This window comes from Dermochelys coriacea, chromosome 27 (genome assembly GCF_009764565.3).
Source record: "Dermochelys coriacea isolate rDerCor1 chromosome 27, rDerCor1.pri.v4, whole genome shotgun sequence".
Classification (NCBI taxonomy): Eukaryota; Metazoa; Chordata; order Testudines; family Dermochelyidae; genus Dermochelys; species Dermochelys coriacea.
Window position 1 is genome coordinate 14,076,287 of NC_050094.1, and position 18,941 is coordinate 14,095,227.

An 18,941-nucleotide genomic window follows, 5' to 3' on the forward strand; every position below is an offset into this window, starting at 1 on the left:
GGGTGGAGTTAGGGCTGGTCATGCTGCAGCTCCCTGGCCAGCCAGGCCTGAGGTGGGGAGGGAGGGTTGCTTCCCCCCATCCCAGCATAGGGCTCCTCCACACCGGCAGCTGCCCTCACCTCTGCCTCATCGCTTTTCTTGCCCACTAGCCCTGCATGTTCAGGACTCCCTGGTCAAGGCCTGATGCAGGAGAAGTTCTTCCAAAGAGCAGAATGAGTGGTGAGAGAGCCCGACAATCCCATGACTCCAGGAGCTGGGGCTGAAGGAAAACAATTGCAAGACTTGTAATAAAATTGCCAGTGCTAGCCCCAGACAGGGTGGAGGATGCCAGAGCTCAGCTGCTGGGCCAGTCCTGGCTGGCTAATTGCGGGGGGGGGGGGGGCAAAGGGGTGTGTGTGGGGGTGTGCAGGGTGTCATGCTGACAGGGGTATTTCAATCAATCCCTCCAAGCAGCTGTCAGCCACCCTCAGTGCAGGGGGAGCTGCTTTAGTCCAGGCCGCTGGGGGGGGACACGGCAGCACCATCTCTCCCCCCACCAGCAGGTCCCTGCAGCATTCACCCAGGCTGGTACCTATGTGCCTGGCTCCTGCCCCATGCAGCTGACCTCCCCGCCCTGTGCCCCACCTCCCCCTGCTTTGCTGAACCCATGGGGGCAGCTCCAGAGACCTCCCCACTGCTGGGATCCGGTCATGGCCAGGCCCATCCGTTGCCACACAAGCCCCCGGCCTGCTCAGATGGCACCACAAACACCAGGCTGGAGCCGCTTCTGATTACATCATGTTTATTTCACCAGAAAGACACAGCTGGGGGAGTCGGGGGGGGGGGAACTCCAGCTAGTACAGAGCCTTATTGAAAACAGCAGGAGTTGGGGTGCAGCAGATGTGCATGGAACAGCTGTAGAGCCACATCCCCAGCAGCATGCAGGCCCCGCCCCCTGCTGGGGAGGGGCGGGGCCTTCTCTCCCTTGCTTAGTTTATTGATACAAGACAAAACAGCTGCTTAAAAAAAAAAAATCTCAATGTTTTAAAAAAGACAGGTCGGCCCGGGGCCGTGCCCCGCCGGGTGATGGGAAATCACACAGCGCCCAGCCCTGCCGGCCCAGAGGTTCGAGTACAGCCTGGTCCCAGGGACTCAGGCCAGAATTGCTTGGGCAGGGCTGGGCATTTGCTATTGTACAATATTAAAGGTACAGCAGGGCCTACAGGACAGCCCAGAACACCCTGCATTGACCCCCCCGCCCACCTTGCCCCTACAAGAGAGCAGATTTCCTCTCCCCACCAGGGCCTGGCTTTCAGGCTGTTGGGAGAGGAGGGCCTCGCATGCCCATAAGAGTCACTAGGCCCCTCCCTGGCTGGAACAATATTGCTTGTTCCTCATCTAGGTCCTAAGCCCCCCCACACCCCTTGACAGGCACAGCTGCAGGACCCAGCCTTCCCCACCGCTGCGTTCGGCTAAAAGAGAGTGCGCGCATGGGTAGAGATCAGGCAGCCATGGGAGCTACCAGCACCACCTACACGTAAACCATAGACCTGAGCCCCTTCCCTGCCTGTGGTTCCAGGGGCAGACACCCCCCACTCCCATCTGTGCCTACCAGCTTTGGGTGAAGGCACGTTCAGGGCTCGGGGAGGTGGCTAGAGCCCCTAGGAGCAGGGGTTGTGCAAACTTCCCTCTGGAGAGCTGCTGCCCCTTGGCCCCCCAAGCTTCCAGACCTAGTTTCGTGATCCTGACATGACGCCCCCGGAGCAGTGGAGGCAGAGATGCTGCCATCCTGGGGGGAGAAGAAAAGGACAGGACAGTGGATCATTGTGAGATGGGATGCCCCAGGAGCCCCCCAGCCCCCACGTGCACTCAGTGCTCCCCCAGCCATGCTAGTGCTGGGGGAAGGGCCCAGTCCAAGCACCTGCTCTGAAGAGACCAGAGCCAACCTCCCAGCCCAGAGCTGAGTTCCAGCTCAGCAGAGTGTCCCTGGCCTCACCCCCTTGGCACAGGGCACATAGGAGACCTGATGCACCTGGGGGGTGGCTCGCCCTGGGGCAGCCTGAGCCTGCCAGGGGACATGTCCCCTACTCCCAGGTCAGTGGCAGAGAGCAAAGGTGCCTATTAAACTGCAGCAGCTGATGCACTGGTTGTCTCTGCCACTCAGAAAACAGTCACCCCACCCCCATCACCTGTGGGGGGGCCTCCCCACCCTGGGGACCCACTAACAGTGCTTGGAAATAAATTAAGACAGAGCAGAGCCCAGCTCCCGCAAGCAGCCAAGACCTGGACGGATCCTCTCTCCCCTGCAGCTGGTTCCTGGCTGGAAAGGGCTCTGGGGACGGGCTGATGGGGAGGCCCATGTTACTCTGCAGGGGGTCATGTCCCAACCAGGAGGCTCACAGCTCCCCTTAGCAAGAGTCCCAAGAACCAGCTCACTGCTGCATGGTGGCTGGTAGCCCAGCAGGCTGCCTGGCCTCCCCTGCACCCCAGAAGGAGGCCTCTCCTCTGGCCACCACTCTGTCCAGCCTGAGTCTCTTCAACTTCTCCACCAGGTTCCAGCTGAAGATGTTGCTCGTGTTCTGGGATCCGCTAGGCCCCGGGGCCCTGCCGTCATCCAGCCCGGGAGCCCTTGGGAAAGGCTGAGCCAAGCCTGAGCTGCCCAGAGACCTTTCCCCCAGGCTGTCCCACTGCTCCCTCAAGGGGGAAAGCCAGGAGGGGGGCTCTGGCACCCGGAGCGCAGCCAGGGTGTTGCCCGCTCGCACTGAGGCAGAGATGCCGTGCTCCAGCAGCAGTGTGATGAGTCTGAGAGGTGCACCCAGCGCCCTGGGGCCAGGCTCTGGAGCCTGGGGCACGGGACCGGTGGCACTCAGCCTCTCAAAGGGTCCACAAGAGGGCACGACTGTATTATAAAGACTGGGGGAGGAGAGAGGGGAGAAAGCTGGTCAGTACAAGGAGGTGGCAAGCCCAGCCTGGCCTAGGAAAGAGGAGTCTCACTCTGGGCTGAGCTTCCCCCCACCCATTGCCCTGACTTCTGCAACTGCCCACGCCCCTGCCCCCAAAGCTCTGTGCTTTGGGCTGAGCTCTGGACTCCTGGGTTCCACTCCTGGCTCTGTCCCTGACTTGCTCTGGGACCTTGAGTCATCTTGAGCCCCCAGGAGCCCTGACTGTCCAGGTGCCATGGGCTCCCTGCCCAGCACAGTGTGAACAGTTTGGCCCAGCCAAACTCAGTGCCAGCTCCCCTGCAGCCCTGGCTAATACCCATTGCCAGCACTGAAGGGATTTGCCCCCGGTGCAGCCCTGGGAGAGAACTGGCAGAGCGACTGGGTCTGTTTGGAGTCCCTAGCTCTGCCCTAGGGCAAGGAGCTTCCTCTTTCCAGGCACTGGTCCAGTTAGCTTGTTTACCTAATGAATCCTTTACCATTAACCTGCAGCAGCCAACACCCCCCCTTAGCCAAGTCACACAAGGTGCTGAGAGCCCACAGAGTTTAAGACCCCCCCTTTGCCCAGGGTAGGGGCAGCACCTCCCGCCTGGTGCCAGCCACGTTAGTCTCTTTAGGCCTAGAGAGAAAAGGGAGGGTGGGTTAATGGCACATCCTGTGTCCCAGGCAGCTACTGGTTAGTGGGTTAGTTGATGCTCCCCAGAGGCAGAGGCTGGACCCAGGCTGCTCCCCCCACATGCAGGAGGGGCTTGACCTGCACACATGGAGCATGGCACTGCCAGGGCACTGGGCACATTGGGAATCTCAGCCCAGGGGGGTCTGGCTCCTGATGTCCAATTGCTCATTCATGTCAGTGCCAGGTCTCTGCAGAGATCTGACTCCTAATGCAGCGTCTGGGCTGCACAGAAACCCCTTCATCCGACGGGAGGCAACAGCTGCCCGTTCCCTCTTGCTCCAGTGCCGGGCCCAGCTCCGCCAGGCTTGTCAGCCCACCAGGAGCAGCCACCCCCTGGTTCATTAGGGAGCGGGGATTCTTAGCAAGAAACTGGCACGACAGGGATGCCTGGGTTTGCCAGTCCCCAAGTGTAGCTGGGAATCAAGTCAGGCACGAATCCCCCCCAACCCCCCATGGCTGTGGGGGATGCAGTGGGGCACACAGGGAAGAGCAGCCTGGGCCAGCCTCTGCAGTCCAGCAGTAACCCCCTCACACCTCACAGTCTGCAGGGGGGCAGACTTAGGGGACAGCGTAGTCCAGACCCAGAGCAGGGGCCAGCTGGCGAGAGTCCCCTCGTCACCTCCCAACAGCTGCTCCCTGTTCTGTAAGCCCCCAGGATCCTGCCCAGACAGGCAGCTGGAGGGATCCTTCCTGCAGTGCGCATGCCCCCCTGCACTCTGTGGGGCTGCTGTGCCCAGCTCTGCCAGAGTGATACGGGGACTCTTACATTCGCACCGAGCCCCTCTCAGAGCGTCAGGGGCTGCAGGAGGCGCCTGCCCCAGGAGTGTCGCTGCCTAGAACCAGGAGCCAATAGAGCAGCCCGGGGGGCGGGGGGAGAAAAGGAGACAGGTTAGAGGGGATGATTGGTTCGCAGGGAGACGATGGGGATGGGAGGGCGGGGCCCTGGCTACCTTACCTGGGGGTCACCATGGTGATCTCCTTGCTGGGGTGCAGGATGTGGCAGGTGGTGATGGTGAATGTGGATGGAGTCTGGGGGAGGTTGTTAATGGAGGAGCGGAACACTGGCATGGACAGGAGACACGGGGTTAATGTATGGGAGGGGGATGGACAGACAGACCAACCTGGGCATCAGAGACAAAACCTGGGGGGCCCAGGGCTCTGACTGCAGCAAGACACAGGCCCCCAGTGAGTCAGCAGGAATGGGTGCAGGGAGACCCTGGCCGGCTCTGTAGGGCTCCCAGGGAGACCCCAGCCGGGGGCAGATTCGAGGACCAAGGCTGATGTTTTTCCTGAGCAGACCAAGGGCCTCTTTGTACACACCAAGCTGAACGAGAGCAGCTCCCTGGATGGCCGGAGCGCCTCACAGGGACTGGGGAAGAGAGTCTCAGGCCCTGGGCTGCCCAGCAAGAGACTGGGGAGAGAGCCAGACACAGAGCGTCCACACACGGATGACCGAGACAAGATGGACGAGCAGACAGACATGGGAAGGAGAGACTGCGGCAGGGGTCCTGGAAGCACCTGGATGGGTTGGAGCAAAGGACGCCAGCCTTGTTGCACCCCAGCAGGGGGCATGGAGAGTCCCGCTAGCCGGGCAGGGCCAGGCAGATACCTGCCTGCTGCTGGCTCAGGGTCCTGTCAGGGCAGGTTCAAACTCCCCTCCTCCCACCCCACCCACCCACCCACCGGCCCCTCCTCACCACTGGAGCAGCCGTTGGCTTTGGAAGGCGTGGAGGAAGCGAGTCCCGGGAACACGCTCAGGTCCACATCATCCTCCTCAAGGTCGTTCAGGTTGTAGACCTCCTCCAGGTCCACGTCCAGCTGCCGGAAGTCTTTGGTGAGCACACCAGGCCTGGGGTCCAGGATCCCACCCAGATTGGGCTTCGCCAGCTGCTGCCAGTGGTGGAGCGTCACCGAGCCTGGGGACAGACACCAACCATGCAGATCTCTAACCCTTAGCTCCGTCCCATGCTGCCAGGGGCCCCAGTGCCCAGAGCTGCTGACAGACATCGCTATGGCTCTAGCCCTCCAAGCCACCTCCTGCAGCGGGGGAATGTTTGCAATGCAGGAGACCCCAGCAGTGACGATGCGGCTCTGCCCAGCCCCCAGAGGGCAGCAGCATTCACAGTGCCAAGCGTCACGACAGCTGGTTCCTGGGGGGGACACTGGTGGGAAAATTGGGTCTTAAACTGACTCAAATGGTGAGCTCAGCTGGGAGGAGTGAAAGTTCATAAAGGGTCACAGTAACCGAATGGCTGAATGGTAACGGGAAAAGGCCGGGCGGGGGGGGGGTGGGTTGCGGAGACAGACTGGCCTGCGGCCAGACCTCAAGGACTGTGTTGAAACTGGGCTTGGTAAAAAACAAGATGGTGGAACTGGAAATTAAGGACTCAAAATTGGGGTGCTGGGTATTAGGCCTAAGAGTGGAACAAATAAGGGGACAGGCTGTTTTCCCCCCCACCCATGCTCTTTGGGGCCTCAAAGAGGGACAAGAGAACAGAGGGGATCTTGACGCAAGCATCACCATTACAGCTGCTACACCCCACCCACCCACACCCCCTCTCCAGGGACCCTGGGCCATCTGCATCCTAATGCAGAGACCCCCTGAGCAGACTGGGCAGAGACATTGCCACGTCTCCTGGCTCCAGCTGAGACAGGTTAGAGGGCTCTCCCGGCTCCCACACCTCCTGGGATGGAACAGGGTTGGACTTTCTAGCTCCTCGCTGCTGCCTTCCTTCCCCGCGGGACAGGCATTAACCAGTGAGACCCTGCCACACTAGGGGGGTTTCCTGCTAGAACTCCCCAGCTAAAGAGAGAGAACAAAAAAATGTTCCACTGAACACCTCACTGACCCCTTCCACATCAGAGGCTTTAACTGGTTTGTCTTCTCCTGTAGTGGGAGGATTTTTATGTTTGTATTTTGTATAATTTAGAATGAAGGATAGAGAAGAATGTAGCATGTATTCAATGGATAGACGTAGGATTTGACCATATCCTGCCAGCCCCCCTTTCTGACAGCAGAAAGAAATGGCCTAATGGGCCACTGATAGAGATGCATCAGCCAGAATCAGTCTGAGCTGATTTCAAGGCAGTAACAGACCTTTTAGGGTCACCACTTTGTTGTAGGTTTAGCATTTTAAAATAAGTAAAAGAAAGCAGTGATTGTTTTCTCTTGCATTGCAATTTGATGTACCTGTTCAAATGTTCTATGTAAATCTATTCTGTTGTGTGCGAGAGTGATGAATGTGCGTGTTAGAAGATAAGTGTGAAGGCCATCATTGGACCAGATATTCTAGGGAGGAACAGAGGACAAACGTAAGGGTGCCAGGAGATTGCAACACACCCCTATTGAAATGTCAGAAAATGGCAAATTAACGACTCTAAAAATAAAACAGGCACCTATCAATGGGGACAAAAGATCTGTAATCAAAACCAGCATAGGGTAACTTAAATAAAAAATTTAAAAAAACCAAACCAAGTACTCAAACAATTACAGCATAATGATGCAAAACTCATTAGTCCCAATTAAAAAAAAAGTAAAATAAAAAAAAGTCACATATAAACAAGGTGCCATGCCATAAAACTTCGGGTTTGTCCTGCCAAGACTTCCCTGGAGCATTGTGTTGCGACCGATAGAACCCAGCTCCTCCCTAAACTGGTAACTAACAAACATCGACTGTGTGCACGCGCACACTAATTGTTGTTTTCCCAATAAACGCGGCGTATTGCCTTTTCTCCTGAAAGAGATCCCGTGTGCTTTTCCTTTGCAGGCTGCGGGCTCCGGATCTCATTCACAGCTGTTTAACACTGTCCAGTGACTGGCTTATGCAACACCGTTGGTCCAATTAGTCCATTTCAATTAATACAACACTTAATTCCTAAGGCTGACGCAGGCGGCTCCTTCAAGTGGCTCCCCTCTGTGCGAGGTGCCCCAGGCCTGCTTGTTCCCCTCACTCACCTTCCAGGGGCTTGACAATCTGCAGCTTGTCCGGCAGGTAGGAGAGGGAGCCGAAGGAGAAGCCAGATGCCCTGGTGTGCTCTGAGCTGCCCGAGTAGTTGGTGCCAGTGGACAGGATGCTGTCGTTGGGTGTGAGGAACCCACTGGAGCTCTCCACGTCCCTGGCCAGTTGGTTCAGCTTCTGCTCGCGCTCAGTCTCGAAGAAGGAGCGCTCAGAGGCATGGCTCTCCTGGCGGGCGGACAGACGCTGCAGCGCGGCCTCCAGGTCATGCCTGCCCGGGGTGCCTGGGGTGCCTCGCAGCTTCTCCTCACCTCTGCCACAGGGAAGCAGGAGATAGTTAGGATGGGCCCTGGAAGCTCAGCCCTGCAGCTGGGTGTTGTTCCCTGAGGAGGGCCACGCCATGCCCCAGAGCACCACCCCAGTGGAAGGGGCACCAATGCCATGCCCCCAGGCACCACCCATGCCAGAGCTGTGCCCCACAGGGGTGAGAAGTTGGCTCAGAGGACTAGGGCACTGTCATGTATGGGATAGACCCTTCATCTCTATTAGCCCCTTGCTGGGTTGGGTCCTGGCACCACAGCCAAGGGGGCCACCTGCACCGATCTCATACGCCGCTACATCCCACTGGGACACGGCTGGACGGACCCACCCATGTTCCCAGACATGCTGCTCCAGTCCCCCGTCGGGGGTCCTGCTCCTGACTTCACACACCAGTATGATCAACAAGGAGACCCTACATAAGCCTCCCCAGGAGAGCATCTCTCTGCAGAGTCCAGCAGGGATCAGGCATGGGCTGAGTGCGGCTGTTTGCAGCCCCCTGGTGTCCCGCCCCAGCACAGATCTTTTGCGGAGGGGGAGGGGTGGAAGCCCAGACTGACCCTAGCCCACCAATGCATGGCACCTGCCTTCCCAGCTGCCAAGTGTGGGGCAGAGACACTTACAGGGCGCTCTCCAGGTTCTCCAGTGCCAGGCTGGCGCTTTCTGACCCGTAATAGCTGGTGTGGGGCGTGCTGACCCGGCTGCACCCTGCCGAGGGGAGGGCTGAGGACGGCTTGGAGCCGGGCAGGTTCTGGGGTGACTCTGCACGCGACTTGGCTTTGACTGCCTGGTTCACGACCTTCACCGTTTCGAAGACCCGCTTGTAGCTCCTGGGAGGGGACAGCACCCATCAGCGGGCTCCCCTCCCCTGGGGGCCTGCCCGGCCACCCCTCCCCCAGACAGCATCATTGGGGGGGTTTGGCCACCCCAGCCCTCATCTGCACCCAGGGGACACCCCCTCAACCTCCATTCATTATATGGGTCCACTCAGGGCCTCCACCCCTGGACACAGCAGGCTCACTGGATCCCATGAGTTGCAGCTAAGCCTGCGCCCTGGTGGCCAGCCAGCTCCCCTGCCCCACAGCCCCAGCCCCACAGCGAGGGGGGAGACTCACTTATACTCTGAGGAGGGTGAGCAGTCATCTTCTTTCCTCATGATCCCTTTGATCTCTGCGGCCAGCGAGTCCTGCAGGCAGAGAGCACGTGGCATCTCAATGGGGCCAGTGAGGGGAAACACCAGCAGCCTGGAGCCAGGCACCCCATGGGCACCAGTGCCTGGAGCTCAGTACAGATGCTCTCAGCTTGCCACAGCTTGTGCATCCCTCCCTCTCCCTGCAAAGCAGGGCCATGTCGGCTTCCCCCTGCGGCTGGTGCAACGGGCCCGGGCAGTCCATTCATGAATGTGGCACGATGCCCGGCTCACCCTGGGGCAGCAGCTCCAACGCACCCAGCACTGCCGGACCCACATGTGGGGACAGCGGTAGTGCCCAAGTTGGGAGCCCCCCCCTTGCGGTGCAGCCTGGTGCCCCGCGGCTGTACTCACCAAGGGCAGAAGGCTGTAGCGGCTGAGGGTGCTGTTGGGGAGGTTCCGGGTGCGCAGGGTTTTGATCTCCTCCTGGGCCTCGTGCAGCATCCCCTCGCACTCGGCGTATTTCTCCTGCAGGTCCTGCAGCTGCCCGGGCACAGGATGGGGGTCAGGGGCAGGGCCTCGGGAGCAGAGCCTGGCACCCCACTGCCCTCAGCAGGGCAGCTGCACCCACGTCCCATGCTCTGTACTCCCTGCCCTGTCACTAAGGGCGTTGCAGCAGAGAGCGAGTCTGGGCCCGCGGGTGCCAGGGATCAGGCTGGTGGATGGAGCAGCAGAGGCTGAGCGCTGGGGGCCCAGCGCCACCCCCCCCCAGGGGCTCACCTCAGTGCGCAGCTTCTGCTGAGCCTCCTTCATCGCAGCCAGATGCTGCTGCAGCTCCTCCACCTCCGCGCCGTACTGGGGGAGACACTGCAGGTCAGGGCTGTGGTCACCCCCTCCCTTGCCACTGACCCACCTCCCCAGCTGCTCCAGCTGGGCTGCCCCACTCCAGGGAGAGGCCCTGGCAGCCAGCCAGATGCAGGGCGCTCCCCGGCCCCAGCACTCACCGTACGGCACTTCTGCTGTAGGTCCACAATCTGGGCCAGGAGCTGGCTGATCTCCTCCTGCTGCCGGGCCGTGTCCTCCGTCTTGCGGGCCAGCTCCTCGGAGAGAGAAACCACCTGCAGGCTGGCTTCAGCTGGAGGAAGGGGGCAGGAGATTAGCTACCCTGCAGGGAGCCAGGCCCATGGGAGTGCCCACCCAGCCCAACCATGCCCCATGGAGACCTGGGTTCCATGCCTGGCACCCACAGTCTCTGGTATCTGAACTGGGGAGAGCTCACTGCCATGCAGGGACTGGCCCCCAAAGGGAGGCCACTGCAGCCCCCTCCCCACAGAGCCCCCTGTCCCCCCACAGGACAGGCCTGGGCAGGGCTTGGGAGGAGAGGAGCCCGGAGCCGACATACAGAACTGTTCCACGCAGTCCAGCATCAGCTGGTGCTCCTGGTCCTCGTACTGGCAGGTTTCCGAGGCAATGCTGGTGGCCTAGGAGAGAGAGAGAGAGAGAGAGAGAGAGAGAGAAGGAGCATTAACCACAGGGTGACCAGACCCCCCACCCACACCCCCACGACGGCTCCACAACACGGCCCGACTCTGCAGGGCTTTTGATCGGGAACAGTCCCCTGCTCGCTCCCAGTGCCAGGGCAGGAGCAAAGGGGCCCCTAGCGGCCAGCCGGGGTGGGCAGGGAGAGCGGCTGGGACAGAGAGCTCCCTCAGGCCAAGAATCCCCCAACCCACCAGGTCACTGGCTGCCTGTTCCTATGAGCCACAGCCACCCACCATGCCCCCCTCGCCAGCCCAGCCTGGCACAGAGTAGGCCCCCCCAGCTCACCTCCAAGCGCAGCTTCTGGTTCTCCTCCTCCAAGCCCCTGAGTTTCTGCTGCAGGGTGTCATACTGGACGCACTGCTGCAGGGACAGCGAGGACTCGATCCGTCGCAGCCTGGCGGGCAGAGGGGCTGTGAGCAGCCACAGCCTGGGCACCCAGCACCCTCTGCCACTGGGGCAGGGAGCAGCCACCCAGCCCCTCCCACAGCATCGCCGCTGGGCAGGGAGGCAGCCCGTACGCCTCCACAACTCCCGCCCCTGGGAGGATGCAGCTTCCCCTGGGCCTCCTGGAGAGAGGGGCCCATAAACCCCCAGCGCCACCCAGAGACAGGCCAGCCCCATCCACCAGGCAGGAGAAAAAGGGACCCAAAGCCCTTCCTGCACCCGCCTCCCTGCTGCCACTTGAGGGGAGAAGGGGGCAGAGCCGCCCTGGTCCCAGGAGCTTCCCCTCAGAGAGCAGGTCCCAGCTGAGGGCGGCTCCAGGACTGGAGGCTTTAATGCTCAGTCACCAAATCCAGGGGCCCAGCTCTGGCCCGAGCAGGATGCAGCTCTGTGGAGCGAGCAAGGCACGAGCCAGCTGAGGGCAGAGTCTCCCCCCAGCGATGGGAGCAGAGCCCGCCGGGTCACTCACGGCGAGGCAGTGGCTGTGGCCGGCTCACTGTCCTCCACGGTGTTGGTGTAGAGATGGAGCAGGTCATCCCGCATGGAGACTTCGTGCCGCAGCTGGGCAATCTGGGGGGGACAAGAGGGGAAACCAGGCACAACCGGGGGTGAGGCAGGCTGGGCAGGGTCCCCAGAGGGCTCCCACTCACATGGGGGAAGCAGCTGGGCCAGGTCACCAGCCAGGCCAGGTCATCAGCCTGACTTCAGCCCAGGGCAGTACCAATACATGGAGTTTAGAGGGGCTCAGTGCAGGGGCCTGCCCATCACAGACAGTTGCCCCCTCACTGCAGGCACTGCAGATGGGATGGGCCCCAGGGGCCTAGCGCCTCTCGCCCATGTGGGGGCATGGCTGGGACAGGCTCGCAGGGGGAGTTGGCTCAATGGCCAGTACATAGAGCCATGGGGGCTCAGCAGGTGCCAGGGCCCTGCGTCCCACCTGAGCCCATGGGGGGGCCTTTACCTCCTCCTTGGCCAGCTCCAGCTGCTCCTCCAGGAGCTCATTGTGCTCTGTCAGGCTCCGGTTCTGCTTCAGCAGGGACTGCCCGATCCGGGCTGCGAGCTCCAGGTCCCGTTCCTTCTGCAGGGGGGAGACAGGCTGCTGTCAACTGGGGCAGGCACCCCAGCACACCCCAGATTGGCCCGTCTCCATCTTACCCTGCCCCCTTACACACTTCCTTCCTCCCCACCCAGATTTGACCAGTCTCCAGCCTACTTTCCCAGAACTGCTGCCCCATGCCCAGGGCCCTCTTATCCCAAGCCAGGAGCCTCTTGTGGCATTTCTGACAGCAGCGCACTGTGAGTTTGCCACCACCTCTGGGGAGGAGCAGAAGCCTCAGGCAAGGAGGGGGAAGCAGCTCCACCTACCTCCTCCAGCAGGTTGGTCACCGCATCAAGATCATGGTAGGTCTTTGTGATCCTGCCGACCCGCTCAGAACAGAGGACTGTGAAAGAGCAAGAGAGAGGGTTGGTTCCCTGCTCTGTCACATCAGCTCCACCAGCCCTCTTCATCCCAGGATCGCCAAGCCTCCTGGCTCCCCTGGCGGGTCGCTTTACCTGCCACTGAAATGCGGCCACCTCTGGGGTGAAGCCATCAGCTGCCCCACTACTGCAAACTACAGCTGTAGGACAGGATGTGCACGAGCAGGAGTGCCCAGAGAGGCAGGAAGTTGATCCCTGGGGTGCATTCTGGAAAAGGAAAGGGAAGCCAGCGCTCACCTACAGCGCACTAGAAGCAGGGGGTGTTCAGTGGAGCTGACAGGAGGCAGGGTGGTGCAGTAGTTAGAGCACTGACTGGGGGACCTGCTCTGCCATAGAGTCCTGTGACACCTTGGTCCAGATATTTAACCTCTCTGTGCCTCAGTTCCCCATCTGTCCAATGGGGATAATGGCCCGGTGCCCTGCCTGCCAGGGTAGGGGCTGCGAGGATAAATGCAACAAAGATTGTGCTGTGCTCAGACACCATGGGAACGGGGCCCAGACAAGTGCCTTAGACAGAGCATATTTGTAACTGAAGAGAGGGAGCGCATTATTTGTGCAATGCACTGTTTGCCTGTGGAACTCACTGCTACAAGGCAGCATCGAGGCCAAGAGCTTGGCAGGGAATAGACTTTAGATGTGGCTACTGGGAACCACTGTGGCAGATTCAGACAGATCCTTGTACAAGGATCTAACCCCTCACACCCTGGGGCCGCTGACTCCAGGGGGCAAGGAGATGGGTCCCCGACAGGCAGGCAGTGAGCAGAGGGGTCATGGCAGGAGCCACCTGCCAAGGCCTCAGCAAAGCCCAAAGTTAAACAGGACCTCCCAGCCCCCCCATAATGTTCTCCCCCCACTCACACAATATCCAAATGCTGCGCTCAGCCCCTTTCCCCATCAGCCACACGCCTCTGCGGGACACTGCTCAGACCGAGATCAGTGGGGACAGAGGGAATGGAAAAATCCAGGCCATGGAGACAGGATTGGAAGCGAGATCCCGGCACAGGGCCAGGCCAGAAACTGCTCGACTCCACCAGCCTCTATTGATAGCACTACCAGGCTTGCCAGGCCACGTCACTTCCAATCCATCTCCCACCTCCCCCAGGAGATCAGTCGCCCGCGTTTCCCCCCGGAGCTGTGAACAGGGGCAGCCAGGAGACTTCACCCGGGTTCCAACCTGGCTCAGCTCACTAGTGCAATGAGCTTTGGCAGGTCCCAGCCCTGCTCCTGCAGGGCCAAGTTCAGCTCCGTTGCCCGTCTCCCCTCAGGGCAAGTGGGATGGGTGCAATGGACACAGATGGCCAGTTCCCAGCCCACAGCCCAGCTCCCCCACCCCAAAGGGCCCCTGCAGCTGGAGAGGGATGCTCGTGGGTATGTGCCAGCCCCATGGGCTCTCATCCGGCCTGCTCTGCCAGGCAAGCCAGGACCACCAGGCAGGACTCTACACGTCCAGCTGCTCACAAGGCTCCCACTGCTTGGCCTCCAGAGGGTCTCAGCTCACGAGGGAGCGCCAGGCTCACAGAGGGGCTGAAGCAGAGGCCAAAGGGTAACTGAGGCAGGGAGCAGGCCCCACAGTCTCCCCTCAGCCACACGGGGCACAGACCTGTTCCCCAGCAAACGCCTCCCCCTGTTCTGTTCCAGTGTCAGCCGTGGTGGGGGTCTCCCAGCCCTCGCATGGAGTTCGGGAGATAGGCAACCTGCCCACATCTCCCTGGGCCTGAGCAACAGCCAGCTGCCTGCCATGCGGACACCAAGCGGCACCAACGTGCCCTCGGGCCCTTCTTAAGCAGCAGCAGTGAGGCTGGGCACAGCTGAGACACCCCAGGGAGGAAGGGAAGCAGACGGGGCCTGCACCATGGCCGTGAGGCCAGGGCTCTGACTTTACTGACCACGCCAGGAAAACCTGCCAGGGCGCACTTTGGGCTCCTACCTCAGGGACGAGCTAGAGAAACAGGAGGAGCTCCGCCAAGGGGCGTGGGGTCTAGTGGTTACAGGAGGGGCACTGGGAGCCAGGACTCCTGGGTTCCACTTGCAACATTATCACTGACTCGCCAAGCAGACAGTGGGCACAAAGCATCCCAGCTGTGTGCCTCAGTTTCCCCACCTGTTGAGCAGGGACTCTCTGCCTGGGTTGAGCGAGAGGATCAGTGAGTGATCTCCCCACCAAGAGCAGTAAGCCCGGCTGACACGGGGCCCAGGGTGCCTCTAAAGTGGGTTAGCAGGAGAAGCTCAGAGATCCCACAAATCCCATTACATTGCCCTGGTCAGCAGTGACGTACTGGCGGCGCATTGCCATGGCGATGCCCAGCCCCGCCGGTCCTGGGAACAGTCTGTCCCGTTCCGCCCAGCTGCTGTCTTGTCAACAACCTGGCTAATCCCCCCCCCCGGCACCCCCGTCCTCTTGGGCGCTGCGCCCTGCTCCCAGCACCAAGCCCGCGTGCAGACTGGCACGTCCGCATGGCGGGCGTGGGCAGGATCCAAGAGGTCAGCCCCCTCCCCCCATCAGGCCCTCGGTCTCTGCAGGGGACCCCCCCAGCACCTCGTCAGGCTGCTGAACCATAATTGGAAATAATTAGAGCATGAGCTTCGTTAAGGCGCGAGTGAGTGACAGGCCACCGGGCGGCTGCTGGGGTCTGCAGGCCGTGCGGCAAGATACAGACCCCGCCCCCCCCCCCATTAGATCGGGAATGGGCCAGGCATGGGGTGGGTGCCTGCCCCAGCAGTGGGGGCCCCATAGAACCCAGCCCTGGAGGTAGATTTGCTTGGCAGCCATTGTTTGTTGAGAGAAAACCATCAGGCTTGGGGATGCAGAGAGACGGACACCGAGCCCCATCCCCTGGCTGTGCCCTGCCCCCCCCCGCAGCCCCGCACTGCTCCTCCAGCTCTTAGCCAACCCCCACCCCCAAGGAGCCTCTGGTCCTGCGCTCTTGGGGGAAAGAATCTTCCCTCTCAGGGGTACTGGGACACCACCATAGCCCCCCAGCCAAGGGTCTAGGGCACCAGCTCAGAGCTCTGTATCCGCTGCACCATCCTGACAGCACATTGGGCCTCCCGCCCCCAGAGCCTCTGAGCACCCATGGGCCTTCCAGCCGCATGGCCCATCTCCCCCTCCCCCCCCCCAACAGCCACCCTGCAGTGAGCCGGGGGGGACTGGGGCCGCAGCTGGAAGGCCCCATGTGATGCCAGCCTCCCTGCTGGGTGGCTGGAATGGGAACGTGGGTGCCTCCCTCATCCCCCTCAACATTTCCATCTGGCTGCCAATGCCAGCCCCGGGAAGGAGCCCCCAGCCCTGCCAGAGAGGGGTCCAGGAAAACCTGGCGCTCCCCGGAGGGCTTTCTGCAGGAGGGGAGCCCGCAGCCCCTGCTACTCTCTAGGACCAGTCGGTGCCACACACACCTTGCCCCAGACAACACAGCGCCCACCCCTGCAGCCAGCAGCCCTGAACAGACGCAGGGGGCACTGCCGCCAGCCCAAACCTTTGGGGAACCAGCAGCCAGGCCATGGGGACCCCATTTGCTGCCCTCCCCTACCAGAAGATAAGGCCACAACCGAACTCAAGCAGGCTCCTGCCCCCTGCCTGGGGCAGGCAGACACCCAGGGCAGCCAAGGGGCTCTCAGACCCACCCCATGCCTGCAGCACCTGCTCTGCAACAGACTGCTCCGGGCCAGGAAGCTGCCCCACAAGGGGAGAGTGATGGGGGCACCCTACCCCAAGGGGCTCCGGCATAGCACAGCAGAGCCACCAGGGCCCTTCCCTCCGGGTAGGGGCTGGAAGCCAACCGTGGCAGGGCTGGCTCAGGGGGCAGCTCACTCAGCCGCAGGCAGCCACCCCACGAACACACAATACCTATGGGGCCAGGCATGCCAGGGCCACCGCCAACCGACAGCGGGCGAAAACCAGGTATCAGACAAGCCATCCATGCAGCACAACCGAGCATCCACCCCAGCACCAATGCCCAGGCAGGCCCCGCCATGCCAGAGGAGCAAACTACAGCCACCCCGGCTGGGGCAGAACACACGGCACAGCCCCTGGGGGATTTAACCTTAGCCAAGTGAGGGGGGGTTATATACACAGTAGGTCAGGAGCACTCAGGGGCTCTGAATGAAGGTCAGCGCTCAGAGCAAACAGGGTCAATGCACCCCCCGCACCAGAGCTCATCCCGGCGCTCACCTTCCTCCAGCTCGTTAGCGATCAGATCCGTGGGGCCGGCCAGAGCTGCGTTCCCATGCACCTCCTCGTAGGCTGCGGGGCTGCTCCAGAACTCCATGGCCTGGGGCCCACGAAGCCCCCCCACCTCACACAGCTCAGGGGGAAACATGCAGCCAAGCCCCAGCTCCCAGGACAAAGGGAAGATGCGGCTCTGCCGGGCTCCAGCAGCCGGGGGGGCAGGGTGTCCGTCCGTCCAGCCAGCCCAGCTCCCTCCCCTGCTCTCACTCCTGGTGATGGGTCCCCACCGCTGCGACCTCTATTTATAGGGTCTCTCTTGTCTCTGCACCTGGCTGGGCACATCCCATTCAAGCAGGCGGGGGGGGGGACAGAGGAGAGCGGCACAGACTAGACCATCTCCTTGGAAAGCGAGGGTGCCCTGCTTAGAGAGGCACAGGCCATGCTGGGGATAAAGGGCTCATGGGGGCGGGGGGCAGTGCTGGGGTTAAGCCTCCATCTGTGGGAGTGGCTATGGGGGGGTCAGTAGGAGCTCCCCCCGCTTCCCTGCAGAATGGATCGGCTCTGACAGAAGCCCGTTGCTCTGGAACTGCATCCTTCTGCAGGGGCACCTGGCTCAGAGCCGCCCCCCTGCAGCGGGCGAGGCTGGGGCTGGCCCCACACGCACCTGCAGACTGAGAAGCCCCTGCTGCAGAGCCAGGCCCCGGAGGCCAGTGCTGGGAGCCAGGCCGAGGGGACAGGGGCTGCCCTCCCCAAGGCCACGGTGCGAAGGGTCCCCAGCTGGGAGGGCTCCGCAGATTGAGGTATCAGCCGGAGCGTTTGAAAATCTGACCCTGACCTGACCCCTCTTCTGGCCCATAGGAGGGACCGGGGGCGTCCTGCTTCCTGGATCGTTCCCCAGTGCTCAGGGGTGTCTAATCAATAGTATTCTCTGAGCCCAGATCCCCAGTGAGAGGAGGGGGACTCCTGGGCCGGACCCTGCAGGTGGATCCTTGTGCAGATGCAGGGCCCCAAGCTATTGGTTCAGCACGACACCGGCAAAATCTGATGGCTGGAGGCTGAAGGGGGGAAATGTGGCCCTGTGGGACAGACAGTCCTGCTGCCCGTCAGCCCGCTCCTGTCCCCCTCGGCCCCTCGCCACCTGGGGCTGCATGACAGCAGCCCCCCCATCCCTGCCACGAGTGCAGCTAATGAACTGGGGCGCTCGGGGCTGATTCACAGCCCGCCTGCCGCGTCAGCTCCGCTCCCCACCTGCCCAAACCTGCATCCAGGAGGAGGGATGGGAAAGCCTGTGAGGGCAGGAGGTGCTGGGGGGATCTGGGGGCCTGTGGATTCAGGGTGTACGTGGAAAATGCCAGTCTCCAGCCTGTACTTGGTGCCTAGGGATCTCTCCCCATGAAGGGCGGTGGGTTGGGGGTCTCTAGTCCATGGTGGGTGGTGGGCTGAGGGTAGCAGGGGCCACATGGGGAGGGTAGCAGGAGAGGGTTTCAGCCTCTGGCTCATGCCAAGAGGCAATGGGAGGAGCTCCGATCTTTCCCCGAATGTGGGGTGTACACGCGCGGGGTGTGTTTTCCTGGGGGGGGCGGTCCTGTGACCCAGCCCAGACAAGTCCCAGATTTCCCACCACTCAGGTTCTTCTCAGCAGCATTGCTTTGAATCCCGGCCGGTCTCACGAGCGCCGGGCCCAGAGCAGCGATGCTACAAACGAGCCCTTGGCTCCGAGCCCCAGCTCAAGCAGAACCAAGTTTTCTGGGTGGGAATTTCCTTCCTTCTGAGACGCCCCTTGGTGCTGAGGGAGGTGCTGTCTTCTGGCGCGGGATCTGGGGTCTGCTCGCCACAATGCTCATGGCTGGGGAGTTGAGAGCCCCGTAGGGGGGCTTCTCCAGCCGGCACGGAGAGTCCCATATGCAGGACCCAGGCCGCTCTCTGTCCGTGCCCACGGTGCCCTACGTCCCCTGGCTGGCTGGCAGCTGCGACTGGTCTGGCTCCCTTGCCAGCTCTGCCATAAACACAGTGGGGTGAAGTAGCTAGGAGGCCCATGCAGGGGAAGGCTTGAATAATTTATGCTGGTGCTTTAATAATGGACGAGCATTTGCCGGTGCACGGGGGAACCTTCACGGGCAGGGGGGACGCAAGTACAACAGGAGGGTCCCCTGGGGCAGATCTGACTGGCAGATGCAAGCAAATCCCTGTGGGACAATGAACAATGGGTCAGTGCCCAGCCCAGAGCCGGTCACACAGACCCCCCCCCAACCCTGCCAGCGTTCCCTCCTCCTCATTCTCAGTTCAGGGAAACGGGCCCTAGGAACACACCCAGCGA

General features: G+C 61.5%; 1 protein-coding gene across 5 annotated transcripts; it reads right to left on the reverse strand.

Moving 5' to 3' along the window:
* Positions 1 to 764: 764 nt before the first annotated feature.
* Positions 765 to 16,959, reverse strand: HAP1 (huntingtin associated protein 1). Of its 5 annotated transcripts, none has more exons than XM_038385360.2 (16): positions 16,628 to 16,902; positions 12,346 to 12,422; positions 11,942 to 12,058; positions 11,450 to 11,550; positions 10,825 to 10,933; positions 10,400 to 10,478; positions 10,002 to 10,132; positions 9,778 to 9,852; positions 9,412 to 9,540; positions 8,984 to 9,054; positions 8,492 to 8,698; positions 7,550 to 7,863; positions 5,292 to 5,510; positions 4,550 to 4,655; positions 4,361 to 4,427; positions 2,808 to 2,892 (listed from the first exon to the last, which is right to left on the reverse strand). In XM_038385360.2, exons 1-15 carry the CDS (start codon positions 16,773 to 16,775, stop codon positions 4,379 to 4,381), a joined length of 1,932 nt encoding a protein of 643 aa, XP_038241288.1. In that variant the 5' UTR covers positions 16,776 to 16,902; the 3' UTR covers positions 2,808 to 2,892; positions 4,361 to 4,378. The 5 variants fall into 5 exon arrangements, with proteins under 5 accessions (XP_038241286.1, XP_043359443.1, XP_038241289.1 ...); XM_043503509.1 differs by having other exon boundaries at positions 9,412 to 9,534; positions 16,628 to 16,901; XM_038385358.2 differs by lacking the exon at positions 4,361 to 4,427 and having other exon boundaries at positions 765 to 2,892; positions 16,628 to 16,943.
* Between the last annotated feature and the right edge of the window lie 1,982 nt (positions 16,960 to 18,941).

Bases quoted from the DNA above. Each gene is read 5' to 3' on its own strand.
- HAP1 (XM_038385358.2), bottom strand. From the start codon at position 16,775: ATGTTTCCCCCTGAGCTGTGTGAGGTGGGGGGGCTTCGTGGGCCCCAG. The intron at 11,551-11,941 runs GTAAAGGCCCCC...TGTCCCCCCCAG, and splicing joins TGGAGCTGGCCAAGGAGGAG to ATTGCCCAGCTGCGGCACGA. The intron at 9,853-10,001 runs GTGAGTGCTGGG...TGTCTCCCCCAG, and splicing joins TACAGCAGAAGTGCCGTACG to TACGGCGCGGAGGTGGAGGA.